Genomic DNA, 21,074 nt, shown 5'->3' with positions numbered 1-21,074 from the left:
TGGTTTGTCACGAATTGGACCGCAGCCTTAGAGGCGCCCAGTTTGAAAAACAACGACCGCATTATTGTTGTCTTATGTATCACGTCGCTGGAAATTTCCCACTCATTTACCACATATAAAGCAAATATTTATGTGGCAATGGGTGTACATGACTTGTGGTCTATTGTCGAGCCCGTGAGAGAGTCGGTGCCGCTGTACAGTTTGTCCGGTAAGAGACTGGCGGTGGACCTCAGTTTGTGGGTTTGCGAGGCCCAGCACGTCCAAGCAATGATGGGCAGAGTTGCGAAGCCCCATTTGAGGTAATACTGTCGATGAGTATAGTTGTTCTTCTAATATTCATGAGTTTAAATGTGATTGCTTAATTTTGCACACAGCGTGCGTGCACACTTGTGCAACCACATTGTTACTCAATATGCAGATAACTAAATTTACCACGATACTACACAGGAATTTATTTTTCCGGGTGTCGTCCCTCATTCTTATGGGGGTGAAGCTGGTGTTCGTCATGGAAGGGCAGGCCCCTAAACTGAAAGCAGTCACCATGAGCCAGAGGACTGCAAATCGATATGGAGGGAACCAAAAAGGGTCTAAATCCTCAACTTCCACCAGCAGAGGGCGCTTTAATGCAGTTCTTAGAGAGGTTTGTTTGCTTACACTATTATAGAACTTTATTGTCATTGTGTATGCATAATGTGCTTTGCAGTGTGCAGAGATGCTTGACTACCTGGGAATGCCATGGGTGGTTGCCGCAGGGGAGGCGGAAGCCATGTGTGCATACCTGGACTCATGTGGTCTTGTGGATGGTTGCATCACCAATGATGGAGATGTGTTCTTGTACGGAGCACGAACCGTCTACAGAAACTTCAATATGAACTCCAAGGTATGTTTGTCTATGAGATCTCTTGAGAGTAATGACTGAGATTTAAAAAAAAAAAGAAAATTCCCTTCTAGGACCCCCAGGTGGACTGCTACAAGACCTCCCGTGTCCAAACAGAGCTATGCCTGTCGAGGGAGAATCTTGTCGGTCTGGCAATCCTCCTTGGATGTGATTACATTCCCAAGGTATGTATCACCCGTCCTCAACAAACCACACGCACCTTCTTTTCTTCTGTTAACGCACGTCTTTTGACGCTCCCATAGGGAGTCCCAGGTGTCGGTAAAGAACAAGCTCTCAAGCTGATCCAGACCATCAAAGGCCAAACGCTTCTGCAGAGGTGGAATTTAAAAAAAAACAAGCGCCACTATGAAGGCAACAGAGTGGTGCGATGATGTCCCATGTGCTGACTCGCTCAGGTTCATGCGGTGGAAGGACGAGCCGGGGTGCCTGTCTCAGGCAGTCGTGAAGAAGCTTCCCCACTGCCACATATGTCGACATCCAGGTGAGTGAGCTTGCACCTCCGATTTCAGACCAGATAAGAGTCTCTGGACGTCCCAAATATGTGTATTCAAAGTAAAAGAAAAAGTTAAATACAAGTCTTTCCTGGAGGCTTCTCAAGCTAAAAAAAAAATCACATCATGAATAATTGTCAAGTAATTCATTGTTGACCATGTATTCATCTTTGCGTGTTTTTTTTTTTAGGCTCAGCCAAAGGTCACGAACGCAGCGGCTGTGTGCTTTGCGACAGTCAGCAATTCTGTCAACCTCAAGATTTTGACTACCAGTGTCCATGTGATTGGCATCGCTTAGAACGGGCCCGCCAAGCCAAGTCCCTTGAAGCAAATATCAAAAAGTATGTAGCGGTTGCAATAACGACAGGTTGGACAGCAATTTCAGGGACATATAATGTTCACTATCATCATGGGGGCAATAAAATAAAATAATATATGAATAATTTAAAATAAAATATTGTGGACACTCTGAGGCACTTTGTACTTTCAGTATTAATATTGTTCCCTTGCATTTGTCATTTCAGGAAAACACTGGCAAGTCCACAGTTCCCGTTTACAGAGGTCCAACTGTCGCTTTTGATTTTATTTCCAAACAGTTGAATTGGTGTGTTAGAACGCCTCTTGAATTTCAATTTCCACCCTAGATTATCAACGAGTTTCTGCTAACCAAGGACAAGCCTGTTGAAAACTTTAAAAGGAGGCAGCCGAATATGCTCTCAATGCAGGTGATTCATTATGTCCCCATTTTTTATTCATTTGTGATTTAAATCTTTTGGGGATTTTTTTTTTGTTTTCATCATTTGGTTCTTGTTCTCATGAAAGTGTGTTTATTTTCATCTTCCCATAGAAATTTGCTCTTGACAAGATGGAGTGGCCAAAGCACTACACGAGTGAGAAGGTTTTAGTTCTGATGACCTATACGGAGCTGATGAACAGAAAGTGTGGCTGGATGATGTCATCGCAAATCAAGCCCATTAGGTCCTTAAAATTTTAAATATTTCAATGCTTTTTTGTGATGTGGATTTTAAATTTTCCAATCCTTACCCCCCCCCCAACCCCCCATGTCCCATAAAAAGGATCTTTAAACAACGCGTGAGGAATTCAATTTCCTGCTTCGAAGTCATCTGGAGCACACCAGGCAAGTTTAAACACACGCAAAAGATCCACTCGGCCTGAGTGGATCAGAGGTGAGGTTAGGGTGTGTGTGTGGTGGGGGGGGGGGGGTCTCGTGTGTGGGGGGGCTGTTAGTGACTGACTGTGAGGTGCGCTTCAGAGGTGGCAGATCGCTCGCAACGGCCGCTAGGTGCTAAAGTGGCTTCCTCCCCGTGCTGGGCAATCTGTCAAACGCAAGTCTAGCTCACTAACAAGCTCGACTCTTATTATTTCAACTTGAGAATGTGTGCAAAATAAAATCATGTCATTTTTACAATCTATTATTTTTTTATGAATATAATTATTAATATTAATAAGTTATATGAATAAAAAGACTTGCAAAAAACACTTCTTTGAAAAGGCTTTGAAAGAAATTGTCCTTTCCTGGTGCCCACCCCCCAGATCATTACGTGTTTCCTGAGGATCGGCCCGCCGAGGATCAGCGTGAGGTGAGGTCGGTGGAGGAGGAGAACCTCTTCCGTGCGGCCTTCCCGGAGGTGGTGGAGAACTACCTGAGGGACAAAGCATTGGCTGAAGAGAACAAGACCAAAAGTAAGACAACACTGCAAGCTTCCTGATATCGCTTGAAATCCCGCCATGGATTTCATATGGCCCCCGAGCCCCGCCCACCTCCTCCGTACCCAGACGTGCCAAGTTCTTCCCATGCCGATCAAAGGCACACGGAGCCTTGGCTTGTTTTTGCAAGCGAGGCCGTTACGGCTGCTCCGACACCCGAACATGTTAGTTTGACAGCTCGGCCGGCGCACATCAAAGACTCAGATGGAGCCGTGAGGTGTTGCCGGGTCTATCGGGGTTGTGCTTCACCTTGCGCCGTAACACAAACAAGTAAAAAAAAAAACAAAAAAAAAAAAAAAAAGGCTATTTATTTGCCTAGCAGGTGGGAATGGACATAATACATGTTTACAAATTTGTTGGTGTCTCTTTCAGAGCGGAAACCAAAGAGTAAAAAGGAGAAGATGGCCGAAAATCCCGATGGTGTTTCGGAGCTCCTAGCGCAGATGACCCTTCAGAACGCCCCTCCAGAAAAGGCCCTTCCAACCTCGCCGCAAACGTTGCTTTCGGAAACGCCCGTGAGCCATAAACAGCATCAACGATTCACTGAGAACGGCTCTCAGGTGGATTCCTCAGCAGCCGCCATCGACGTGCTCCATCTTAGCGACATTGACTGGGACGCGTTCTCCTTCACGGCCACCCCGCCGCCTCAAGCGGCTCCCGAGTGCCCAAATAGGTTCTCCAATCAACTAAGCCTCCTCGTACCAATTTTAAAATCCCCTCATAAAGACGGCAGTGGTATCAAAAAATCATGTGAAGTCATTCCAAAGGTGGACAAAAAACCTCCTCACCAGTACAAATTTGTCAGATCAGCATCCACAAAAGTGCAGAGGTGCCACTCGCAGCCATGTCCGGTGAACAAAATCAAGAAGAGCGTGTGCGTGAGTGTTTGTTCATCCAGCGAGGATAGCGATGAGGAGAACCGGCAGGTGCTGCCTCGCAGAACCACCGAGAGCAAGCAAAGTCTGCAAAGTGGAGATTATGTCACAAGAGCACCAAGGAAAATCCAGGCCGATATCAATGATGTGTTCCCTCCCACCCCGGCGTCCCCCATCGTTGTGTTAGATAGTGACGATTCGGTCGTTTGTGGGGACAGCCCTTTGCCGCTGGCAGAGAGACTCAGGCTCAAGTTCCTTAAGTAAGAAGCTGGACATTTTTTTAAAAATGCAGTAGAAATTCATCATGTAGTCAGCTTTCTGGCTTCAAACCTTGACTTCAAATAAGGCGCAATTGGAAAAATAAACACTCAGTGTGTATGTGTAGAAAGTGCCATTTAAACACACACGCTCCTTTAGAAAACTACGAGCTGTTGGTTTTACAGCCTTCTGCTGTTGGTCCCCTTCATCAGGATTCAGGAGTGAGGCCTTACACACCTTTTCAGACATGAAAAGGTCTGGCATGAGCTTGGTGACAGCTGCATCCTCATGGCCAAATAAACTTCTACTCACCTGCTTGTGTCCACCCATCCCCTTATTTGTATGTATCCTTTGTCCTAATAAAAGCTTAAAACACCTCAAGTGCTTGGAAGAAATGGATCGTGGACAGAAATAAACACTCGGTTGAATTTATTAGTATGTGTGTAAATACGTTAAATACCATCATTTTAGATTATTTGATGAAATATCACATTTTTAATTGAACTGTTGCTGTTTAAATGCTTAATGAAAACGTTTCAAATTATTTAAGTACAATTGAAAATTTGAATGATACTTTTACTGGATTTTTTTTCTTTTTTTTGCATTATGTTTAATTAATTCATTGTCTATCATTTTAATTCGAGCACAAGCACAGCTTTGACCTGCAAGACTCTGGTCTACAAGCGTTCTAGGGGTCCTGCGTGGGCCCGCCCCTTCATTAGGGAGATCACATCAAACTGATAATTGTCGTCGTGCAGACTTTAAAGGCTCATTTCCCACAAAGGGAATCTAATTATTTGTCTTTCTGTCGCATTATCCGCCTATTTAGCCTTATTCGCACCTCGGTGAGAACGAACGACGTCCTCTGCAAAGGTCGCATTTTGCCACTTGCGCTTCGCTTTGAACTCGTTTTTTCCGCCTCAGCTGTGAACCCATAAACCTCCGGAGATGCGCCCGCGTATAAAAACGTCATCTCCTCAGAGAAGCTCGTCTGCTGTCATCATCTCTGGATGCTGATTTTCCTCAACATGGACCTCAGTGCTGCAACGTCCCAAATCCTACAGGACTGGAACATCGGCGAACAGCTCCACTCCTCGGGCTCCTCTCCAGAGTCCAATTCCTTCTCCTCTGTGGACTCCATGTGCTCCTCGCCGGAGATGTTCTACTACGGAGGCCACCGGGAGCTCGTCTCCGGGTCTCCACGCCGAGGTCCCTGCACCGGCTCCAAGGCGCATGGCAAGGCTAAGATGTCCACCAAGAGGCGCGTAAAAGCGAGCGAGAGGGAGAAGATGAGGATGAGGAGTCTGGCCGAGGCTCTGCACCAGCTCCGGGAGTACCTGCCGCCGGATTACACCAAGAGGGGCCAGCCTCTGACCAAAATACAAACCCTCAAGTACACCATCGAGTACATCAACAAGCTCTCGGACATTCTGAGCCATGCGTAAAAGTCATCATTTTACGCAACCACGCGTAGACGTCATGCAGCGGGGTCATGCTCATTTTTGGACTCTTTTTTTTTTTTTCATGTCAACAAGTGTGTTTGAATTCATCACGTGCCTTTGCCCTTTTCTGGATGTAAATATTGTTTTGAGGGCACTTGTGTTTTGTATACCAGTTTACAATTGTAAACTCAACAATTAATTGTTGAGACGTTAGAGAAATGTAGGTTGAGGACAATAGTCATGCATTTGTCTTGCTGAAAAATAAACACCATTCGTGTCTTATTTTTTATTATTATTTATTCATTTCGTTTAATAATGTTCTCTGGCGAACGCGCATGTTAAATTGGTGAACTTGAACGTTTGTTTGGAGAGATACAATTGGTTCAACCATCAAACAGACCATCCACTCATTGTCCGAACACCCGAAACAGGAAGCGCAATGTCCCATCACGTTAAAGGTGGGCGCGTGACCGCTGCCAGCCAATTTAAAAATTCAGAATGGCCAACGACGAGGCAGTGGCAGGGGCAACTTCCCCCATTAAAAATGTACTTATGTGCACTGTAAATGCATGTGCATATGCATTATATTGTAAATTAATATTTTAATAAATGTTGCAAAGCACTGTATGCTGGTCTCACATTTTTAGTGGTGTCTTTGCAGAATAAATAATCCCATATATTGAGTTTTAATACAAAAACAACTTGAGATGAATTGAGATGTAATTTGCAGAACCCTTTTAATTTATTATAAAATAAGACAGACACACACACTGGTTCAAGTGTACAATTATTGACTGAGCTTCTGCTCTCCCTCCGTGGGCTCGTCCTTCCACATGGGCTCCTGGATGTGTTCTGGAATTTTCTCTATTGCAGCCTGGTAACAAAAAGCATCATTAATGAGGCTTGTGAACACATCAATGATCCAAGCATAAAGCAAGAGCCCAACTCACCTTGGTCACCTGCATGGCTACACTTTCCGGAAGGTTCCTCTGGATGTATTCTAGATACACCCGAGCTGTGGAGCCTGTTAAATGAGACAACTACAAACAAAGTCCAAGTTATAAAGCGTTAAATACCATCCCACATCCAGTAATCACATAATCTCACCTCAATACAGCGGTAATGTGTCCTCATCTCATACTGAACCCTGTGTTTCTTGAAGATGTGGACAGACTTGAGCAGTGTCAACCTCTCCATGTCTTTAGGAGGTTCAAAACTGTGAAAGAGGAAGGGAAGAAAACAGAATTAGACTTTGGACAGCATGGCAGTGTTGTTTTTATTTGTATTATATTTGCAGAATGCCATTTTTGCCACAACAACTTTGTGAAGTCTGCATAGATATTGCCATGACTCACACTTTCCCAATGGTGACGCCAAGCTCTTTGGCCGCCATAGTGGCAAAATACTCATAGCTGTCCAAAACTGCTCTGTCGTGGCCTTTCACCAGCACAGTAACTTTCTTGAAAAGTGTGTCGGGCTCTTCCGTCACGGTGATCTGAAAAGTGAAGCGTTAGAATGGCTTCCTGGGTAAATGAATTAGATGTTTCAAAGGTTGGTGGATTGTGATACAACTCACGGGGGAAGCTTTTGATGAAAATAATGTGGTGGTGTGGAAGGATTGGCTCAGATGGAGGGGACACCTGCAAAGATTTAAATGCAAAAAAATGTAAAGGGTGTGTGGCAAACCAAATGGATCCTGACATGCACCACAATGATTATTCATAGTAAATGCATGAATGGAAAATAAGTTGTGTACATCGCAGAGCATTTAACTGATCTGCATGTCACTCACTAAATAGCTGGCATAAATAGAGCCACAAAAAACGGACTAATAGTCGATTAAGTTAATTTTTTAGAACAATGCTACATACCGAATCGTGGGCCATTTCTGGTGTCCTGCACAATGACCCTGAATTTGTGGTGCCTGAAAAAACATGCGCATATTAACAGACGCTAGGTTTTAAACGATCACCAAATTACACCATTACACCAAATGTATATAATAAAAAAAAAAAGATTACCGAATGTGATATTCCGCCTAGTATCCTTGCCAAGGAGCAAAATTCTCCTCGGAACGCCATGGAAGCGGCCATGTTTTCAGAGTAGTATGGGAAATCGGAAGCAATACGTATCGCACTGCTGCCCTCGCGTGACCTGGAAGGTACATTACACCAACAGAGGCAATTACCCAATACCGTACGCGTAAAACTGGGGAAACCTCATTCTGACAACTATGAGAGAAACACTCAAATATTTGCAAATCAAAAGTATTTACATGACCACATGAACGACATTTTGAACGTGCTTTGTTATTCGTGCTTTGACGACGTCGTTGATTCAAACGAGGCTTGAACGTGACAAGCGAGCGTCATGTGACCGTCACGTGACCCAGTTGTCGGGGCCCTGTTGCCAGTTCCTACAGATCTCCGGTTCGGCTCACGCAGACCAAGCAGGGAGCAGCGACAACAGCCGAGGTATGCTTCACACTTTATTGCTGGCTACCCTTTGACTCACAATATACCCTACAGTTTGCAAGAAATGATACTCGCGCAATTATGCAAATCAGCTAGGCGGCTAGGTCTTAAAAAAAAAATACAGAATAAAGGTAGTCGACTTGTCACGCTAACAGTAGCCGGATAGCGAGCAGTGCCAGCGGCGGATGGACAGCCCTTGATCGCCGCCTTGGCTGGTTCTGGATCAGCTAAGGTTAGCGGGATGGTTAGCCGTCTCTTCCCCCCCCATTTTTTTCCAATGATGACAATAAAAGGTTAACAAGCGCGTGTATCTATCGCGCCAGCACAATTGAAAGAAAATCAGAAAGGAAAAACGTGGATGAGGGCTTTTGTCTAATGGCGACATGTTTTGATGCACAGATCTCACAAGGAGTTACCTCAACCTAGCATCATTTTAACGACATTGTATTGTTCCGCACCGTGATATTATTCTACTACGCTATGATCTGGGCTATCGGCTCTCATATGATTCTAATTGAATCGAAAAGATGCTTTTTTTTTTTTTTTTTTTACCAATGCCCATGATTTACCACGCAATTATTATTCACGCTTTGTTTATCTCATGTGCGTTTAGCTGCAAAGGGGGCGCCTCGGTCCATCAGCGTGTGCTAATTAAAGCGGAGCCCAAAATGATACACGAGTCTTTTCAATTATTCATTAAGTCGTTATAAATCCTTCCCCCGCGCAGAATAGTCATGGAACTAGAACGTGCGATAAGTAATAAAAGGATAATGAGGGTGCCATTCAGGCCAGTTTATTAATATTTATTTGCAGCGCTACCCGGATGGAGCGTGACTTTAATTATTAATTTTTAGATTAAATGTATTCAATAACTAATGTATAGGGATAATTTGTTTACGACTCCATTTAAAAATAAGTAAACCTGCCTATTGGATGGAGCTGTAGTCTATCAAGAATCCTCTGCAACACAGTAGTAAAGTACAAATTGCAGTAAAAACATTTATGAAAAACACTTGAGAAACGAGGGCTACTTTAGGCCACCTTATCAATATTTGACACAAGCAGTCGAGTGGTTACGCGGCAAATGTCACTGTTTATTTATGAGCTTTGCTAAATGGAGCTGCGTTTTTTTTTTTGGTCTGTTTTTCCTTTGGCTCGCCACAGTGGGATGCCCAAGGTTTGCCGGCGTTATGACGTTACCGGGAGGGGCGGAGCTCTTGCGGGCTTACAGCTGATGGAGAGGAGTCCCTGCTCCTCCTCCTCCTCCTCTCACATGCGCCGCCAGGATCGGATGATGAGGATGCAGCACGTCGGCGGCGACACACAAGTAGCGCTGGGATCAAGGGCGAGCCGCAGGACATGCTGAGCGGACTCATTAGCGGTTTACATGCATTTCTTCCTGGATGTTCAGTCATGACAAGTGCCTTCCCAACGCGGATTTTCCGACTTTTCTGATATTATTTGGACCCTCGCAGAGGTTTTCACAGATGTCCGGGGACTCTATGCAACAACGCTGTCTCATATTCATTGAACCTCTAACCTCAGCACAGGACTCTTGAAAGGAGGACCCTCCTCCCCGCACGAGCCCCCACGGGTAGCTTGGCCTGGTACGACCGCAGGGATGTTCGCCTCAGTGGAGCACGGCTCGGTCCTCTGCAGCGACTCCAACATCCTGTGCCTGTCCTGGAAAGGCCGCGTGCCCAAGAGCGAGAAAGAGAAGCCGGTGTGCCGGAAACGCTACTACGAGGAGGGCTGGCTGGCCACTGGGAACGGCCGAGGCGTCGTCGGCGTCACTTTTACATCCAGTCACTGCAGGCGGGACCGGCCGACCCCTCAGAGGGTCAACTTCAACCTCAGAGGGCACAACAGTGAGGTAAAATGGAACATGTTTTTTTATTTTGATCATTGTTGGGGGGGGGGGGGTGACAATACTTTAATTACTCAATATTTTATGTATCAGTAAGTGTCGGTGGCTGGTATCGGCAGCTTCTGCGAGAACCCGATAACTGTCCCTATACGAGCTGTTTGACTTGATTTTTTTTTCCAGGTCGAGCTTTGCTCAAGGCGATCGTCGATGAGTAAGGCTACCATGGCTTGGAGTGCCCCCCTTCTTTCTCCTATGTCTCGAGTCCCCTTCAGTCAGGGTCAGAGATAATTAAAAGGGGACGCCATTCAAAAGGAGCGCTGCTGAAATTGGACCTAGTTTCCGACCAGGCTGACAGTCAACAGGGAGAAAAGCTGCCCATTTTCACTCCGTCAACTTTAATGAGCGACTGCTAACTTATACCGCCGCCTCCTGACCTCCTGTCAGTTGTGCCGCGCTTGAAAAACACAAGATGGGAATTATTTTTATCCGCCTTTTATGAACACTACGTAAGAATCCCTCTGGGATGGGATTCAAAATAGATCAACACCTCGTTTGACAAGCCTCCTTGCACCGTCTATTCATTCTAAATGAGCGCGGAATATATGAGGAGTAGTTTGACAACGCCATTGTGGAGCTTTATGCTGCCTTGTCTGGCAGTACGCTCGCTTCCTTTCAAGCAAAAATAGGAACCGCGCCGACACATTTTGTTTTTCGTATTCAGTACGGCTATTCGTGATTGATGACAAGATAATTGGACTGGAGTTTAGCTCTGTCGCATTTGACACATTTTGGCATGCAAGTCAAGAACCCTCAAGCGATATTTGCATCAAACCATGCCGTTCGTTTTTAGTCGGGATTAGTAAACCCGGAATAGGCTTGCGTTTGTACCGTAGGCTTTGTAGGCGGGATGCCGGAGAGCTTCATCAGCATGCGACTCGCCGATTCGTCCGACAAACGCGATCATAAAACAACGCTGCGTGGCCGGCAGCCTTTTGATTCGGAAGTTCCTCGATCACGCCCGAGGAGCGCTGAGTCGTAATCATGAAAATTGATCAACCCATCGTGCCTGTCACGCCTGACGGATTACTTTGCGGCTTTATCTGGGAATGAGTCACTGAAAGCGGGCAGAGAGAGTCAAAGAACAGAAATGATAATAAGCGTTCTGTCACTTTGATGAGGAGTCAAATATAATCAATTCGGCTTTCATGCCTTTTTTCCCTGCACCTTAAATCATTCATGTGCTCTCTACCTGTCTGACCACTTGACCCGTGCGCCGCGCTTAATACGAACAGCTTTATCGCCGCTAATCCAGCCACGGAGAGGACATGTTGTATAACAAGCTCCACGGCCGTGTCAGGTCTTCTCGCATATTTTTTTTTCCAGATTTTCCGTCGCATGGAGGCTCTTTTGGATTTCCATTTGACATAAAAAAAAAAAAAAGCCTGTACCCATTGCCCTTCCGCCAACTCCGCTCTCCCTGTTTTTTTTTTCTTTCTAACAGCACAGCAGTTTTCTTATATTGAGTTAAGCATCTGATTTAATATCTTGTCCAAATCAGCGGCCTCTGACTCTCTCCCAGTTTGCTCTTGAGCCAGCTGCTCTTCACTTTTTCAGTAATGAAGAATCGGCTCGGCTCACAATCGGGTTTTATTGGAAACATCCAAATTAATCCCCTTTTATCCAAGCGGGCACTTGTGTTGTAGAACTGGCAAAATAATTTTGGTATAGATTTTTTTTATGCCCAGTTTCTGTCCACCAGCCAAGACTATGAATTTCTTTTGGCTGACACAAAGGGCTCCCTGCCAGCGTTCAATGTTGCCATGGACCTTCGTGCTCCTGCAACTGTGATGCTGAACCTTCACAATGTCCTTTCACTTTTGCTGACTGCAAACTGACCCCTTGATTTCATTTGCCCTCTTCTTTTAACTCAGCTTAGCAGCCCGCCTGGATCTCTCCACGCCCCGCCCCTCTCCTTATCCTGTCTGTCTCCATGTGACGTCCGATCTCTCCTGGCGAGGTGCTCAGCTGTCTCCCCCGTGGGATGCCTGACCAGCGCGCACTAATCTCCACACCCTGCTAAATTTACACTCACATGCGCAGATTATTCTCACCCTGACGCAGACGATGGTGCGGGACACGACATGTGGCGCACGTGGTGCCATTTTTTTTGGTCCCTTTTGATTTACATCTGGTCCTTTTGTTGGAAGTTAAGAAGCTAATGTTAAGCCCAGAGACTGTATCTTTAATAAGACATAATAATGGCGCAATATTAATATAATGCCCCGTCATCAATTTTATGTATTCAAACTCACTTGTTAGTGACACAGCATCCCTTTTGCATCAGTCTAGTGTAATCCTTCAAACCCCCCCGAAGAGTTAATCAGTGTCGTACAGTCCTGATCTTTATCCTCATTAAACAATACCCAGGTGATGGATTGACACCAGAGCAACTCAAAAGGTCTCCACTGAAACGTTAGCGGTTGTCGGAGTCACACTCGGAAAGTGTAAGCCCCGGCTAAAACGTGCCCTGTGTTGTGCCTCGGAGCATGTACGGCCCACGTGCTTGGTTGAGTGAGTGAGAGCAGAGCTGCTGCCCGCTTGGGATTATTCCTCTGGGAAAAGGCTGAGTCACGCTACAGAAGAACAGGCAGATAAACACATGCAGAAAATGGAGGGAAGCGCTTGGGGATGGCGATGGGTTCTTTGAGGTGACATTTGGTGTCCTTACCGCTCAGCGTCTTGTTCCTCTGTTGAGCTCCATTTATTTTTGTCACAAAACCTCAATTGAGTGTCATGCGTCTGACAATTACAGCTCCTCCGAGGAGTTTTCAAAATGAGGTTAGCTCACGTAATGATAGACTGGATGGAGTTCAATGCTAAACTTAGCTTTGCGCTAATGTAACCACTGGTGGTTTCGCCACGTGTCGAGCGCTTTGAAGCAGTCTGTCCGACTCATTCATTCATTGTCTCTCTCCAAGGTGGTCCTGGTGCGATGGAACGAGCCCTTCCAGAAACTGGCCACCTGCGACACCGACGGCGGCATCTTTGTTTGGATCCAATACGAGGGCCGCTGGTCGGTAGAGCTGGTCAACGACCGCGGAGCTCAGGTAAGAGGTCACCGAGTACAAATGCTAGAATTGCGATAGACGTGCGTTGTCAGCATTTGAACTCCAAACCGGTGTGGCTCGACAGGTGAGCGATTTCACGTGGTCGCACGACGGCACTCAGGCGCTCATCTCCTATCGCGACGGCTTTGTCCTGGTGGGGTCCGTCAGCGGGCAGAGACACTGGTCATCCGAGATCAACCTGGAGAGTCAGATCACGTGCGGGATTTGGACGCCCGACGACCAGCAGGTAGGAACGCACGCTTCTAATTTCCCAGGACACTCGTGTTCTAATGCTTTTACCATTACCGCGCAGGTTTTGTTTGGCACCGCCGACGGCCAGGTGATCGTGATGGACTGCCACGGGCGCATGCTAGCCCACATCCTGCTGCACGAGTCGGACGGCATCGTCAGCATGTCGTGGAACTACCCCAATTTCCTGGTGGAGGACAGCAGCGAGAGCGACACAGATTCCGACGACTACCCGCCGCAGCAAGGTTGCTTCGCTCACTCAATGGCGTGCTGACGTGCCGTTATCCGGCTGTTTTATTTACGTGCTGCAGGGAAGCAGATGTGCCACCATCTGTGAGCTTCTCATCCCGACTTATGCACGTAATATTTTTTTCTTTCTTCACGTTACAGTGCGCAGCCACAAACCTCTGCTCACAGTTAGCTTTACTTCTGGAGACATTAGCCTGATGAACAACTACGATGACCTCTCGCCCACCCTCATCCGCACCGGCCTGAAAGGTACTCCCCCCCCCCCCCCCCCCCCCCCCTTCTGAAAGTTCATCTCATGACCCGACTCTCTCCCCCGCAGATGTGGTCGTCCAGTGGTGCTCGCAGGGGAACCTTCTGTCGGTGGCCGGCATGGAGAAGACGCTCCTCTCTCACGACCCCTCTTGTACTTCTCCTACGAGGAACGCCATGGTCAAGTTCTATAATGTCCGGGGTGAACACATCTACACACTGGAAACACCAGCGCAGGTGATCAACAGCGACAAATATTTGTGTGAAACGTGCTGAGCTCAACTCCTCCTCCTGCCCCGGCAGCGCCCCATCACCACGCTCTGCTGGGGTCACCGGGACAGCCGCCTCTTCCTGGCGTGCGGGCCGGCGCTCTACGTAGTGCGGGTGGAGCACCGCGTTGCCAACCTGCAGCTGCTCTGCCAGCAGGTCATCGCCACGGCCGTGAAGGAGGAGAAAGACGTGGCTAAGCTCACCATGCCGTCACGTCTCTGCTCCTACGTCACTTCCGCCTTCATCCCCACCATCAGGGTAAGATCGGATGACGTGACACTGACAACAAAACCTGACCCCGCCTCTTTCCCCACCCCAGCAGCCCATTCCGGACCCCAACAAAATGCTTGACTTTGTGAGCTACCCAACAGCTGGCAATGAGCGTCTGCATTGTACAATGAAGCGCACGGAGGACAACCCAGAAGTGGGCGGGCCCTGCTACACGTTGTACTTGGAGTACTTAGGCGGTCTGGTGCCCATCCTAAAAGGTCGACGCATCAGTAAATTGCGGCCGGAGTTTGTCATTATGGACCCCAAGACGGATGGAAAAACAGGTAAGGGGAGGGACTTATTAACATGACAATTTAGTTAGTCTTCCATCTATTTTTTTTTTAAATTCCATCTCTCTTGCCAGATGAAATATATGGCAACAGCCTGATATCAGCGATGATTGACAGCTGCAACTGCTCCGACTCCAGCGACATCGAGCTCAGCGACGACTGGGTCGGCAAGAAGTCTCCAAAGATATCCCGGGGCAGTAAGTCCCCCAAGCTTCCCAGGTGCGCAATTATGATTATTTTTGTGCATCGTGTTTCGCTTGACGTCATTAGTCGTAACGGAATGTGCTTTACTGCATGCTTAAATCATCTTTTCCCCCTTTTCCCATTTGCTACCTTCTCTGTAGAGACTTAGTTTGTCCCTTTACCAACAGAATCAACATCGATCCCAGGAAATCGCCGAAACTCTCTCGCGCCGCCCAGGAAGTTTCCAGGTCACCACGTCTACCCATACGCAAACCCTCCATTGGCTCGCCCAGTCTAACGCGGAGAGAATTCCCTTTAGATGACATCACTCAGGTACTCCGTCACCTTTGTATTCAACAAGCGCTTTGAAAGGATGACCCATTTCTGACCTGTGTGTCTTAATGCAACTCTTTCAGCAAAACTACCTTGCTCAGGTCACATCAAATATTTGGGGAACAAAATTCAAGATTGTGGGCCTCGCTGCATTTCTACCAACAAACCTCGGTGCAGGTAATCGATCGATGCCTTTGCGTGAAGACGTTCTCGGATGATGTCGTGACAATGTTCCTCTGATTTTTTTCCCCCCCTTGTCTCCCCTCAGTCATCTACAAAACCAGCCTCCTCCACCTGCAGCCCAGACAGATGACAATTTACCTGCCGGAAGTGCGCAAGATCTCCATGGAGTACATCAACCTGCCCGTCTTCAGCCCCAATGTCTTCAGTGAGGACGAAGACGACTTGCCCGTGTCGGGCCCCGCCGGGGGCGCAGACGACAACCCGCCCTGCACGGTCAACATTCCCATTGCCCCTATCCACAGTCCCGCCCAGGCCATGTCCCCCGCCCAGAGTATCGGCCTGGTCCAGTCCCTGCTCGCCAATCAAAATGTTCAGCTGGATGTTCTAAGCAACCCCACGGCCACTTCTCCTGGAGCTGCTGCTTCTGCTTCTGCTACTTCCGACCAAAGCCAAGACGCCGCGCTTACAGCCCACTACACGGTCCCAACCCGATACACCAGTCCTGGTCAGGTCATCTTTGGAGGGCTGGACATGAGTCGCCTCACTGTCGGAGCCTCGCAGTCTCATCATCATCAGCAGCAGTTACATCAGCTCCAACAACAGCAGCACCAACAACAGCTCCAGCAGCAACAGCAGCAACAGATGCTGCAGCAACAGCAGCAACATCAACAACTACTTCAGCAACAACAGCAGCAGCTTCAGCAGCAGCTCCAACAGATGCAACAGCAGCAGCAGCAACAAAAACTACAGCAGCAACAAATGCTTCAGATGCAGCAGCAGCAGCAGCAGCTTCACATTCAAATCCCCGTCCCCTCCATGTCGTCAGCACAGACCTCAGTGCTTCCGACGGGGGCGCTGCAGATCCAGATCCCTCACCCGCCATCTGATCTCGTTGAAAGAGGAGCTGCGGGTGAACATGAGACCCTGCTGAAAATAAAGACCACGCGTTCGGGTCCGCAGCTGGCCGAAGCCGACACGGTGGTGTTCAGCGCGCCGCTGGAGCTAAGTAAAATGAATCCCCCTCCTCCTTATCCTGGAACTGCGCCCTCTTCCATGTCGGCCTCCGGCGTGCCCTCAAACGCCTTATCGGGAACAATTGGGAACTCCTCTGGAACGCCACCGCCTGGTGATCTGAGTGCAAAGAAAGCAGATATCCAACTTTATCCCCCAAGTCAGCACCAAGGCCAGTACCCCACACCGCTAGGCTACGAGCGAATCACCACCTTTGACAGCAGCGGTAACGTGGAAGAAGTCTGTCGTCCTCGAACCCGTCTCGTCTGCAATCAAAACGTCTACAGCTTGCAAGGGCCGGGAAGCTCCGCCACCCTCAGGGTCACCTCCTCTTCATCCTCCTCGGCAGAAGGCAAGAAGATCCAGCTGCCCTACAGCTCCGCCACACTCAACAGACTTACCGCACCTCGCTATTCCATACCGAGCGGAGACCCTCCCCCGTATCCGGACCCGGCCAATCAGAGTGGCGGCAGGAATCCTGGACAAAAGCTGGATAGCAGTCTCATCCACGCCACTCTCAGGAGGAACAGCCGAGAGGCCACCCTCAAAGTGTCCCAAATGATGGAGCCGCCCAGACCGCTACCGCCAAAAGCTAAAAATAACAGTGCACTGGCGGCCTCCTACCAGCAGAGGGTGCAAACTGCCTTATACACCTGCAGTCAGTGTAGCAGCGGGTCCAGCGTTGGAGTCACGGCTCCGGGCAGCGCCAATGGGATAGCGGGGGGCACCATCATCAGGCAAGATTTTCCTCCCGGGAACGGTGCGCCGCACAGCACAGTCATCGTACACTCCAACAGCGGCACCCCTCTGGGGTCGCAGTCCTCTTACAGCCTGCTCAGCTCACTGGAAGGACCCGGACCCACAGCGCTGGGAGCGAGCAGTGGCCGAGAGCGCGTTGATTATGTTAATTCAGCGTTTACCGAGGACGAAACGCTCAATCAGTCCCTCAGGCATTTGGCTTTGGGAGGAAATGATGCGTCAGGCTTGCTGTTTAAACGCCCGCCTCCCTATCAGTGGGACCCCGCCGCCACGGAGGAGGTGTGGGTCCCTCAGGAACGGGGTGCCACGCTCAACCCCGCCGGCCATCCGCTACCACACAAGCCACCGCCGCTTATTCTCAGCCCAGCTCAGCACTTGGACGTGTCCAGGCTGCCTTACATGTTGTCTCCCAGGTCGCCCACCACCCCCGGCGCCGGGTCCTTTCAAGCCGGCTACCAGATTTCTCTCCAGTATCCCCAAGTTGCTGCCTACCCCGCAGTGCTCACGTCACCCAGACCCTGTTCCTCCCCAAAAGAGGTGGACGCCCCCGTGTCTCTCTCTCAGCACGATGCCACCATTGTCCTACCTGCCGGTTACCCTGCCAATCTAACCAACCTGGCCTGTTGCCCTCTACCACCTATGTACCCCGGTTCCGGGCTCGCCATTCCCCCCATCGCCCTCCACACACCTTGGGGTACGTACAACTCGTGCCCCCCTTCTACCAGTCCTGCTGTGCCCCTACCGCCCAAAGCTTCCCATATGATGGTAGACAAAAATGCTCTCTCACCACCACCGCTGCCTCCGCCTCCTCCACCCCCACCACCATCACACGCGGAACTGCAGAACCACTCGGGGCTACAAGACGGCATGGCAGAAACCGGGGACAGTTTCCAGGAAGTGCTGTCCTTAGCCGAGAGCCCTGTGCCACCTCGCTCGGACAAGTTCAGCAAGAAGAACCGCAAGAGGGCGGAGGAGGCCAACGTACCGCAACTGGCTGAGGGGAGCAAGTCCAAAAAGGAGGGCAGGGCACTGGGGGACTTCAACGCCCTCATCTCCAGCCCACGGCTGGGAGGGAGGGACAAGAAGAAGGTGAAAGGACCAAAGGAGCAGCTAAAGGCCAAGAAGCTGAGCAAGGCCACCGCCAACAGCGAGTTCCAGGACAGCTCGGATAGCGAGCCAGAGCTTTTCATCAGCGGGGACGAGCTCCTCAACCAGTGCCAGAGCGGGAAAAAAGGCTGGAAGACCAAGAGGAACCTCAGGGCGGCCAGCGAACTGGAGGAGATGAGGTGTCGCAAGGCCAATGAGAAGGAGGACCGAGGGCTGGGCAGCCAGGGCTTCGTGTACGTCATGGCCAACAAACAGCCTCTGTGGAATGAAGCCACGCAGGTCTACCAGTTGGACTTTGGCGGTCGCGTCACGCAGGAGTCCGCCAAGAACTTTCAGATTGAACTCGAGGGCAGGCAGGTGAGAAACCTCACTGCGTTGTAATATGAGATGCTCGAGGCACTCTCACATATTTGCCCTCTGCTGTCTTTTGCAGGTGATGCAATTCGGCCGCATCGACGGCAACGCCTACATCCTGGACTTTCAGTATCCCTTCTCCGCCGTGCAGGCCTTCGCGGTGGCTTTGGCCAACGTTACGCAACGCCTCAAATGAGACGGCGCCCCAGTCCGGAGCTCCACAGAGAAGACGCTGCACTACACGATGCTGCCACTTGAGTCGCGGTTGCCGGGCCGGCTGCCCTTTCGGCAACCGTCATGCAAATAAACGCTGCTTCAATTAGTCGACTAGAGGCTTTTAGACAACCAAGAGAGGAAACTGTCAATTTTTTTTATTTTTTATTTTATTTAAAAACAAATGGAGCAGTAGTAATACTTGAAAACCACACTCTGGTGATTGTTGTTATTTTTTTCCCCCCAGAGCACACCTAGGTACTACTGGCCACTCAAATCCATTGCTGTACAACACTCACCACTAGATGACACTGCTTTTGCTTTTAGGAGGTGGTTGTGATGCAAAATGGCGGACTTTTGTTTTCGCTCTGTCATTCCTTTTTTTTTTTTTTTTTTTTTTTGCTACTGTCACTTCACACGTTTTATACCTGTGGCTGCTGGCGTTGGAATAGGAGAATTTTTTTTTTTGCAATACACATACCATTGAAGGATGAAGAAACATGGATTAAGTTATGCGTACTGTACATTGTAAATCGTCGCCATTGCTTGTTTTTTTTTTATTTTTATTTTATTTTCCTAATAACCCATCCTGTCAACACGCGGCTTTCATTCGGGAGACTAAGTTGTGATGTCGCTGTGATGTCGGCCACGGCACCTGTTGTCACTTCTGTGAAGTGCATGTTCAGCGAGGGGCCCGATCCGCCCCCTCACCCTCTCGCCCACCCTCAAATCTTAAATACCACACTTAAACGAGGTGCAGGGAATATTTTTCTACGTTACTCTCACAATCTCCTCAGACATATCAGTCTTACTCAAATGATTTTTGTGTAAAGAGACTTGGGTGACTTCTGCCACTGTGTTTCAATGCTGTAATACTGTTCAACGCAAAAACTGAAATCATGTTTTTATTCACTTTATTTTTGTCTTCAAAGTCATAACACCAACGAAGGATGGAGCCAGTGGGTCGATTCTCCAAATATGGTTTGTTGTGTTTTCCCAGTAATGCAACTTTTTGTCATTGTATTGCAACTTTGGTCAAGTACAATTCCATCTTAATTCATGCAAGAATATTTTTCCTCATAATACAACTTTGTCAAAATTTTTGTGCCAAAATACACTCTTGTGAAGAAATGAAAAGAGCCTAAAATGAATAATGCTTAGTTGTGCAATATTTTCTCTGGACAAAAAAACATTTGGTTGATGGCCCATATTAATACTTTTCTTTTACATTCAGCATCTCAAGTTGCTGGTTTGTACTTTTTTTTTAATTTATGAGATCATACTGTACATTGTGGAGTTTACGCAACTTTTTTGTTATTTGTTTTGTTTTGCATATGCTCTAGTGTTGCCACAATTGTGAGGTTTTGGGGCAAATTTGTGACTTTTGAAAGGGGGGGGGGCATGTAGAGTAGACTGTCAAGTTGTGTGTTCCTGTGTGTTTATTCACGCTTCGACCCGTTGCATCTGTTGAGTCCATTCTCCCGGCCTCTGACATGTTCACATCAATGTCACACCAGTCACGAAGTGCAAGCTTCTGGATTCACAAAGGCCAATGTGGACTTCTAAGCGTTTTTTTGACAAAATGTAGATACTGCAGGATTTGGCTTTTCTTTTGAAAAGGTATGTGCTTGGTATTTGTAGGTGTTAGACTATTTGGTGACTGAACGTTTTTAGTGAATGGATTAGTAAGGCATGTCATGTAAATTATTTTATAATTGTATATGTTAAGCATCTTTTGAATAAAACATATTTGTTGCCAAAAAAGGTCTTTCAATCTGAAGAATAATTTTGAAAAAGATACAGTGGAGCCTCGGTTTTCGAACACAATCCGTTCCAGAAGGCTGTTCGAGATGTGAATCGTTCGAATTCCGAATCATATTTTCCCATTACAAATAATGGAAAGAAATTAATCCGTTCCAATCCCCCAAAAAAACGCCTTTTTTAAGCATTTTTTTATTTGCGCATTTCTGTCCAGTCACGCAACTGCAGCGCACCGCCGAACGCGCAACCGTAGCGCGTCGCCGACCGCGCAACTGCACCACGCTGGTCGCATTATTGTGACAGAGCCGTTGCTGAAATTTAGAAAATATTTTTAAAGTCCTGCTGTACTTTCTAAAATTTAAGTGGACATCAGTGCGCAGGGAGCTTAATTTTGTCCGATCGCGCAACTGCAGCGCACCGCCGAACGCGCAACCGTTGCGCGCCGCCGACCGC

General features: G+C 48.1%; 3 protein-coding genes and 1 long non-coding RNA gene across 6 annotated transcripts in view; 3 read left to right on the top strand and 1 right to left on the bottom strand.

Annotated features, from left to right (window-relative positions):
* LOC119118353 overlaps positions 1 to 21,074 on the top strand; it is a 439,862-nt gene that overhangs the window by 142,408 nt on the left and 276,380 nt on the right. The window lies entirely within an intron of this gene.
* On the top strand, positions 33 to 4,631 carry LOC119118323 (flap endonuclease GEN homolog 1). Its single transcript, XM_037245259.1, has 13 exons — positions 33 to 299; positions 448 to 640; positions 704 to 880; positions 952 to 1,062; positions 1,141 to 1,214; positions 1,294 to 1,379; positions 1,580 to 1,730; positions 1,914 to 1,950; positions 2,034 to 2,114; positions 2,237 to 2,367; positions 2,466 to 2,527; positions 2,944 to 3,093; positions 3,490 to 4,631. Exons 1-13 carry the CDS (start codon positions 139 to 141, stop codon positions 4,254 to 4,256), a joined length of 2,181 nt encoding a protein of 726 aa, XP_037101154.1. The 5' UTR covers positions 33 to 138; the 3' UTR covers positions 4,257 to 4,631.
* Positions 6,413 to 7,843, bottom strand: mrps10 (mitochondrial ribosomal protein S10). The gene is made up of 7 exons (XM_037245300.1): positions 7,714 to 7,843; positions 7,564 to 7,616; positions 7,269 to 7,332; positions 7,048 to 7,187; positions 6,800 to 6,908; positions 6,643 to 6,732; positions 6,413 to 6,566 (listed from the first exon to the last, which is right to left on the bottom strand). The coding sequence occupies exons 1-7, from the start codon at positions 7,783 to 7,785 to the stop codon at positions 6,480 to 6,482; spliced, it is 615 nt and encodes a 204-aa protein (XP_037101195.1). The 5' UTR covers positions 7,786 to 7,843; the 3' UTR covers positions 6,413 to 6,479.
* On the top strand, positions 8,062 to 20,624 carry tulp4a (TUB like protein 4a). Of its 3 annotated transcripts, none has more exons than XM_037245243.1 (14): positions 8,062 to 8,166; positions 9,331 to 10,039; positions 13,012 to 13,140; positions 13,226 to 13,387; positions 13,454 to 13,634; positions 13,780 to 13,887; positions 13,958 to 14,124; positions 14,191 to 14,415; positions 14,480 to 14,711; positions 14,792 to 14,936; positions 15,062 to 15,233; positions 15,317 to 15,410; positions 15,502 to 18,650; positions 18,727 to 20,624. In XM_037245243.1, the coding sequence occupies exons 2-14, from the start codon at positions 9,788 to 9,790 to the stop codon at positions 18,841 to 18,843; spliced, it is 5,133 nt and encodes a 1,710-aa protein (XP_037101138.1). In that variant the 5' UTR covers positions 8,062 to 8,166; positions 9,331 to 9,787; the 3' UTR covers positions 18,844 to 20,624. The 3 variants fall into 3 exon arrangements, with proteins under 3 accessions (XP_037101138.1, XP_037101139.1, XP_037101137.1); XM_037245244.1 differs by having other exon boundaries at positions 14,477 to 14,711; positions 15,089 to 15,233; XM_037245242.1 differs by having other exon boundaries at positions 14,477 to 14,711.

The sequence above is a fragment of the Syngnathus acus genome, chromosome 24, assembly GCF_901709675.1.
Source record: "Syngnathus acus chromosome 24, fSynAcu1.2, whole genome shotgun sequence".
Classification (NCBI taxonomy): domain Eukaryota; kingdom Metazoa; phylum Chordata; class Actinopteri; order Syngnathiformes; family Syngnathidae; genus Syngnathus; species Syngnathus acus.
This window is presented reverse-complemented; position numbering and strand designations above follow the sequence as displayed.